Source organism: Thunnus albacares, chromosome 16 (genome assembly GCF_914725855.1).
Source record: "Thunnus albacares chromosome 16, fThuAlb1.1, whole genome shotgun sequence".
In the NCBI taxonomy this organism is placed as follows: Eukaryota; Metazoa; Chordata; class Actinopteri; order Scombriformes; family Scombridae; genus Thunnus; species Thunnus albacares.
Window position 1 is genome coordinate 16,232,610 of NC_058121.1, and position 8,626 is coordinate 16,241,235.

Sequence of the window (8,626 nt, forward strand, 5' to 3'; positions counted from 1 at the left end):
AAAAAAGATTAAGAATCTATGGTGCATTTTGTTACATTTGTTTTACATTTATTGAGATGTAAAGAAGTTAAAATAAATGTCTCAAACAACTGAAACCTCACATCTCTAATGGGTTATGGTATTTCACATTGTTACATGATTCAGATCTTTACATATATCTATATTGTAAACATTTATATATTAATGTCCATACAATCAAGTGTCATAATTCAGTGTTTACCATTTAATTGCACTTTCTATACCAGAAATCTTTTACTAAATTAGCCATTCCAGTCTTGTCAATCGACAACAAATCTAGGACATAATGTTCAAAATACATTAACACAGTATTAATGATTAAAATAGTTATAATTCACTTTCTCAACACACAGGCATCACTTGTGTGCTGTTTTGATCTAAGTAGCGTCTTCCTTCATCAACTGATTACAACCATCAAACTAGATCAGCAATACAACAATATCAGTATCAGTTCACCATCTTTTAACTTTATCTTGTCCCTGTCTGTCAGATCTGTAAGAGATGAAAGCAAGAACACCGGGAGTGGGAGGTAGTGGGTGTTCAAAGAGTGGAAAACAGCCAGGTTGGCATCCAGGATGAAGTATTTTGTCTGAGGGCTCAGAGTGCAGAGTGACAGTGCAGCGATTCTACTGAAGACTGCATAGAGGTACAGGAGGAAGAGGACGGAGAGGAGGAAGGGTCAAGTAGGGCTAAACCGGACTGCGGGCTGATACTGAAGATGGATCGGTTCCAGCAGAGACTAAAGTCTTGCGTCAGGTGTAGTCTGGAGCATCTGGGGAGGGATTTTCCCAGCTACAGTGAGAGAGGGAAGGGTATTTAAGTCAAAGAAAGAGTTTTTAATGGAAGAAAGGCAAAGTTTTCATCTGCATCATATCTTTATCAAAAAATAAGTCCAATTTGAGGTAAACAGACTTACAGAGTATGTCTCCGATCCTTCTGACAGCTGCTTTGTCAACACTGTATTCATTCTGCTCAGACCTATAAAGAGATACTTGCATGTATAATTTTGGCATCGGAAATACAGACAGCTTCTCAACCACCAAAGAAAATGAGCTTAAAACCAAACAGATTTGCAGGGGCTGATCTCATTACTCACGTCCTCAACTTTGTCACAGCCTCCAGTCTCCGCAGAGCTGACATAACGTTCTTTTGCGTATCAGATGAGAGGGCTTCGTAGGTGTGAAGCTCACCTGCAACATGTAGAGATGATAATGCAGCTCTGATTCGCTGGTAAGAGTTCAACAGGGGGAGATGAGGTCAAAAGGTCATTTCTTACACTTTCCTGTTTTACCTGAAAGGATGAGCTTTGTAGCCAGGCTCCGCACAGCAGATAGGAAGTCTTTCTCAGAGATCACATGTACTTCTTCATAGAGGTACCTGAACATCACCTGGACATAAAAACACATCTGATCAAGCCGAAGAACATAAACCTTATATTTTTACTACTGTTTTCCACACGCTGTCACTCTATTGTGTCAAGGATGAATGTTTGAACTAAAGCAATAATGGCAGATTTGTGGGAAGGTGTGTTGAAGCCAGCTTTGTGTTTAAATCATTTCAAAACTTGATATATGCAAATGAGATTTATATGATTCCCAGCATCATGCCATGTCTCATGGCATTGTCAGCCAGAACAGGTGTAACAGCATCTTTCAGTAGCAGAGGAATGCCTCTAATTACATTGAAACCTCCACCGTACAGATGAGTCTACGCACTGAGCGCTTTATTAGGAACACCTGTGCAATCTGATGCAATCCAATACAGCAGCTCTACCATAAACTCTACTTTCACGAAGCTGATACATTTTCAGTTTTTGTTGATAATTCTACTTTATGTTTATTATTGAGGTTGTAGTGAGTTGTGGTGTGCTGGAGTGCGTCATATTGAAAAGTTCCTAATATTTTGCCCCCCTCATATTATGTTATGTTAATGGGGTAGACAAAATACTAGAAAAGATTTTCAATATAATGCACGCCAATATACCGCCATCAACTACGACCTCAATAATAAACAGAAAGTAGAATGATCACCTTTTTATTATTATTATTTACTACTGACATTAGATGTACAGGTGTTCCTAATAAAGTGCTCGGTGAGTGTATTTACAATATACTGTATTAATACTGTATTAACACTAACATTACAATCACCAGCTTTAAAGGAGAACAGGGAGGGAAAAATCTAGTGTGATCAAGTGTTACTGTAACCAGAACCGTAGTCAGGACTTTATAAAAGATTTTCATTGGGTTCTGGCCTTAATTTTTTTTTTTCTGAAAGTTTTAATTAAACAGAGCAGTTCTTTCAAGGAAATTGCTGTATAAATTAGCATCTGCTTAGAAACTAAATTGATAAAACGAATTGTTTTTGTTTTGTGGATTGATTTGATTTTAACTACCCAAATTCCAGGTGCTGAACGTGATCAATGACAGGAATTGTATTCAAATGAAGCACCAAATCAAACCAAAAAGTTTATTAAGAGAAATCAGGGCTCAGTGATGCTGACTGAACCTGCTGATATAAAATGTTCTTCACTGCGCCCTCTTCCCACCAAAAAAAACACAAACTCATCTAAGTGCATACAGTAATGTGCTATTATGATCAAAAGACCTGATAAGAGTCTATGAAGGGTTGTAGAAGTGCCCGCAGGAAGGACAACACCTCCAGGCCTGCCTCTGCTTCCGACACTGTCACTTCCTGTTGACTGAAGTGGAGCGCTCCACATTTCTTCAGGAGGGAACATGCCTCCTCAAAGTCCTGATAGATGGAGAAACAGACATTGACACAGTATCAACAACAAGATGTCACAGCTTAATCACAATTCAGATTAACCAACTTTACATTCTCAAGTAGGCAGTTTGCTGATCTCACAGTCTAACGGGGCAAGAATCACGACCTTTGTTCTGAGATGGTGAGATGAAGAGACCTTTACCTGAGATGACTTGCCAGGGATGAAGATGAACTCATTGGAGAAGACATCCTGTAGGAAGCAGAAGAAGCTAAAGAGCTCATCTGCAAACAGAATGGAAACACACTTCAGTTTATAGCGTTATGTATCGGTTCAGAAATATATTGCATGTAACACTCACCTCTCTGTATGCTCTTTGTGACGTGTATGGCGATCGCGAGCAGGGCAGGGCGAACAAACACGTGCAGTGTCTGATTCCTGTAGGAGACCAGCATCAGCACCGCCGCCGCCGTCCTGACTACGCCCTCCTCTGGGCTGATTGGATGCTGCCTTGCAGGCTCTTCCTCCTGAACCAGGTAGACACGCCCCGCTTTGTGCAGAACGGCGGAGCGGTGAAGAGCCACGGTGGATGACATCACGTCTGAGTCGGGTACTTGTCCTGCAGCGTGAGGAATACATGAGCGTCAGACAAAATCCGAGTTGTATAATAGTATTTTTGAGTCTAAGAGGGCCACATCAGCCTCAGAGTGGCTTCTACAGTATGAATTTGTGTGTGTTTGTGTGTCTGTATGTGCATACATACACAAGAGCTGAAAAGTGAGACAGTTCAGTGGGGTCTTCTTAGGATAAGTTGCTTAAAGTGCATTAATCCACTGAAGATCTCCTAAGTGAATGTGAATGCTTGTGCCAACTCACATTCATCTAATCTGTCTGATCTACTACAAACCGGTTTGTATTTAGTGTCCTGAAGTGAGACGGTGTCAGATTCAGCCACTCAGTTACTTTCCTGCATTAACTTTATCTGTTTCACTTGTAACGCAACATGCAAATGCCACCTACTGGTCAAAAAAGGGATGTGAAAGTAAGCTTTAGTACAGAATATCCAAATCATGTGCTCAAGCTTGATGCAGTTACCTTTGTACTAAATTTAATTGAAGTAAAAAAAGATAATACATGTAGTAAAGGTATAAAAACCCACCAGGCCAGTTCAGGCGAGCCCCGAAGGTTAGCGCCAGCTTCTTGAGCCAGAGGGTTTTCTCTGTGTGCTGTTGCCACAGCAGACCGGTTTCTGTTAGGACTGCGATAGGCGTCTGGAGCAACAGGCAGGCCATGAGGGACCAGGGGCTGGTGAGAGAGCCCTCCTCTTGGATTCGCACCATCAGATGAACCAGCCAGTTCACACAGGACTGGGCCTCTGGAGTGGGCATCTGAGGAAGATCCCTGTGAACGGATATACAGTAAAGGAGGAGGGGAAGGGTGGAGGTGGATGCGACACAGAGATTTCTTCCTGTTTCGTGTAAGAAATCAACATTTCATGAAAATGAGTTTGAAGCAATAGCTTTTTGTGACTACTACTAATACTTCTAATAATCTGTCACATTACTGCGAATCAAATTGAAGGCAGTGTGTTTAAATCTTAGCTTTACACTTTTCCAAATATTCATACACTGTATACAGGATTTATACTATTTAAACAGCTACACCATAATCTCTAAAATTCAAAAACCTGTGTTCAAGACAGGAAAAGAAGCAAGTATAATATCTACTGTATGCAAAATGAAAATGATGAGTGAGTATCCCATTTATGAAAATGTTTTTTGTAGTACGTGGTATGTGGACCCCGATGAAGGCTCATAATAAAGTTGTTCTTTATACTACTATGAGATTAGATTTGTTACATAACAAGTGAATGAAATATTCCAAGAATCAAACAAAAAAATCATTGAAAGTGAATAAAAATAATTTGAAACCAAAAAATTACCTCTAAGGCAAAACATGCAATAAAACTGCACAAGAGTGCCACATCTGATTACAATATTCCCCACTTTTGTCACTGATTTCTCTTCTGTGGTCACTTTTTACAGCTTTGCAGCTGAATTTTTCAATTGTGACACAAATTTCTTGTGTAGGTATTTTATAGCTGTATCCCTATTGCTCAATTACTTTTGGAGGGACGGGTCAGGGGTACAAAACTGAAAAATTAAGCAGTGAAACTGAAAAATGTGACAGCAAAAGAGAAATCCTCATTAGTGAAAGAAAAGTGGAGAATATTGTAATTAAATCTGGCAAGTTTTGCCTTTGAGGTCATGTTTTGGTGTCAAATTACTCTTATTCATTTTCAGTTACATTTTTTGTTTGATTCTTGTGAGATTTTGTCCAATTATTATGAAACAATCTAATCCAAACACCCTAAAAGTGTGAAGTGAATTGTGAAGAGTTCTTTCCTTCTCCATGCCATGCTCCAGAAATCCCTACTCTATATGCAGTATTACCCTCTACAGTTTTGAAATATATAATGAAATTATCTACCTGGGTATGAGGTTGTATTGGCAGCGGTCTATTTTCCCCTGACACAGCTGTCTGACCGACAAAGGACGGCCAAAGTTCACATGCAAGCTGCCATAATTTTCCTGCAGAACTCTGCTAGCCTTCAGCAAACCCTGCAGAGAAAGAGCAAGGTTACAAGTGAATCATGAGCAGGAAATGATCAACTTTATTAATGCATGACCCCATCTGACCAGTACTAATGAGGTTGTGATGGATAGATTTCAGTGGATGCTGAAAGCTGTTGAACCATCTTGAACTGCATATATTTTTTCTGACACCACTCTATCTTATACTGTTGGGTTTGTAGCTGACACACTGCAGCATGCTTCATGTTAGAATGAGTTGATTATGACGTCAGTGATGTGACTGGGACATACCATGGTGCTTTCTTTGGGTTTAGGGACTCCCAATAACTCCTGGGCGAGCAGGGATTCCTCCAGCACTCGGTCATAGCTGATACTAATGGGCACTAATGAGATGTCATACACCTCACCTTTAAAGTAGGGCTCCAGCACCATGTGCATCATACCTGCAGATACACGCAGACACACAAACACACACAGAGGCTTAAATGAAACAAACTGAAAGTACTGTAGCCATGTTTGAATTTTACCACTAAACAAAAACGAGCCTCAAGCAGCAAAGACCACAATTCCCCAAAATGAACAGATATCTGACAAAGAGACAATTTCCCACTCTGGGATGCACACTAGCAAAGTGTCAACATGCATACACTCACCTAACTTGGGCGTCAGAGACTTCAGCGTGCGACTCCGGAAGCCTTCGACGTAAAACTCCACAGGAGCAAACCCTCTCTACAGAAAACACAGTAAACTGTTGGAAGTGCCCTTTACAGACAGTCATATACTGTATACTACCAGCTCATTGTGTCTCACCCTGACAATGGTTTTGACATATTCTGACAACACTGCCCAGTACAGTTTGTCAGAGCCAATGGCACGTCGGATAAAGAAAGCTCCAGAGCGGCGCAGTATCTCCCCGACCATCTTCATCCCTGCAAGAGCTTTACAATGAAGGAGGAGAGAGAAAAACAGAAGTGAGAGCCTGTAGCTGAAACAACAATTGAGATCTTGTAGTAGTTTTCTGTTCTTTGAACCTAAATAGATACTTGCGAATTCCTGCAGCGATGACCGGTACTGGGATGTCATAGGTGAACAGGATGTAGGAGATAACCAAGAAGTCCACATAGCTCCTGTGATTGGGCATCAGGATCACAGGACTGTCTTGGATGGCTTGTTGGAGCTGCAATGGACAGAGACATGAAAGAAGTTTCAGGAAAAAAATGAGAAATTACTTTATCAGCAGCAGTTTGGGAAAAGTATTCTTTCTAAGAAGCAATTTTTCTTGAGCAAGTTTTTTGTGATTTGGGTGATCTGAGCCTTTACGATCTAGAGTGTATGAAAAAACAGGTCAACAACTAGTTAGGAGCAGTAAATTTTAGCTAGTACTGTAGCTGACAGTACTGAAAGTATTGATTAGTAGTCAGTTCTGACCGCGTTGAGTCCTTCCATGTTGACAAAGATGCTGCTGAAGACTCTCTTGAACACCTTGCTGAGCGTGTAGCCCATCAGCCTGATAAAACCCAGCTGCAGGTTTTGAGACATCTCCTCCATAATCACACGAGCCTCTTCTTTCACCGCCTCCACCGATGACCCCGTCTCCATGGCGATCTGAGGAGGGATGCACCAAGAAGACTGAAGCTACAGAGTGAAACTTCCCTGTTAATGAGCATCTTTTCAAATCACACAATCCCACCTGCTTGGTCACGTAGTTTAAATACTGGGAGTCCAGCACGGCTTTGTTGAGGTCGCCCGAGGAGCAGGGGGTCGCTCCTTTGTACGGGTGGGGGCTGAAAGTCCTGAAGGCATGGCCAAGATCACTGCTGTGCCTCCTCTCCTCCAATATATCCACAAACTCCTTGTCATCTTCCAGGCCTGCTCTGCCTGACTCCCTATACTGGAGGACACAGTCGTGTTTATGTTGAAGGCTGAATGTTATGTTTGACATTAAAAAAGAACAAAAGCATGGCAAGATAGAATAGAAAAATCGGTAGATAGATCAGAAACATGGCTGATGTCCTAGGTGTGACTATGTGAGAGGAAATAAAGAGAAAGGAGAACTTATTTGGGGGAATTACCAGCTGCTGTAGCAATCCGGCAATACAGAACATAAACTAGTTTATTAACAAAAAACATTCATGTTATTTAATTAATATCTGTCCTAAGAAGACCACATTTCAAATACAGTTGTATAACTTGTATTTTAATCTCTACATTTTCATAAAGATTTTACAGTAAAAAGAAGAAAAACTTTAATTTAAGGATGAAAAATTCTTTTAGCAGAGCTACAAAACAAAAAAATATAATGTAGAAAAACTACACTGTCAAACAGTTTCGGGCTGTGATGGTTTTCATCCAATAATGAAGAGAAACAACACTGACTCCCCTATCTGCAGTCTGTGCTGTAGCAGCTAATGCTGGCTGGTATGAAGCAACATCAATGAATATGTTAAGTAGGTCAAAGTTTCAGCAGCTTAAAGGCCTCATGGACAATGTGGACTTTTTACGGCTAAATAATAACCGCAACCTGACAACCACAGAAAACGCAACAAATGTAACCTGTTCAGTCACTCTCGACTCTCGATGTCATGTACTTAATCATTTATAGTCACTGTTAACTTTTAAATAACGTATGAGCTCACACTGTGCACAAGAATCACAAAGAAAACCGGACTGAAAGGATGCAAGAAGTGTGTCGGTTGGAAAAAAAAAACCACTAATATCAAAAGGTGTTTGCTGGTGTCTTACCGTATTCGTCATTATTTACCGGAACATACACAAAACTCTTAGGTGTCTGTCCCTTTCTCAGCTTTCGTTTTCGGTACATGAGAGCCTGCTGCGATACTCCCTGCGTAGTGCAGCTCCACGGAACTCAGGCCAATGGTGGCGCTGGATTTTGGAGACTCCTCCCGCATATTGTAATATGCAGAACTGAATTGTTCTTCAATAACACTATTCAGCACGAGTTTATGAAATACCAGGAACTAAGAACAGCGGAGTTGTGGAGAACTGCTGTTTCCGACAGATATCTGAACAAGTAAATGTCTCATACTGGGTTAAAGCAATGATTCTCTTCTCTGACAGAACCTAATCATTTTTCTAGGATGTAAGACGTTCAAATAGTTTAAGTAATTAAAAATGTATTAATTACAGTGTAATTTAATTATAGTCAAATTAATTGCAGTGTAGTTGGGAGTAATTAAAGTCCCCCTCCGGTCATAAATGTGTTTTTCTTCTTGTTCCGTCAGTTGGGTGCAGAATGATGTATGTGTCACTTTTTTCACATTCATCTACT

General features: G+C 40.6%; 1 protein-coding gene across 1 annotated transcript; it reads right to left on the bottom strand.

The window, feature by feature from the left end:
* Positions 1 to 24: 24 nt before the first annotated feature.
* gnpat2 (glyceronephosphate O-acyltransferase 2) lies at positions 25 to 8,316 on the bottom strand. Its single transcript, XM_044376864.1, has 16 exons — positions 8,080 to 8,316; positions 7,028 to 7,228; positions 6,766 to 6,942; positions 6,385 to 6,514; positions 6,148 to 6,275; positions 5,991 to 6,066; positions 5,629 to 5,780; positions 5,234 to 5,364; positions 3,903 to 4,144; positions 3,105 to 3,362; positions 2,948 to 3,027; positions 2,626 to 2,772; positions 1,310 to 1,406; positions 1,115 to 1,208; positions 935 to 996; positions 25 to 810 (listed from the first exon to the last, which is right to left on the bottom strand). Exons 1-16 carry the CDS (start codon positions 8,089 to 8,091, stop codon positions 758 to 760), a joined length of 2,040 nt encoding a protein of 679 aa, XP_044232799.1. The 5' UTR covers positions 8,092 to 8,316; the 3' UTR covers positions 25 to 757.
* Positions 8,317 to 8,626: the final 310 nt, after the last annotated feature.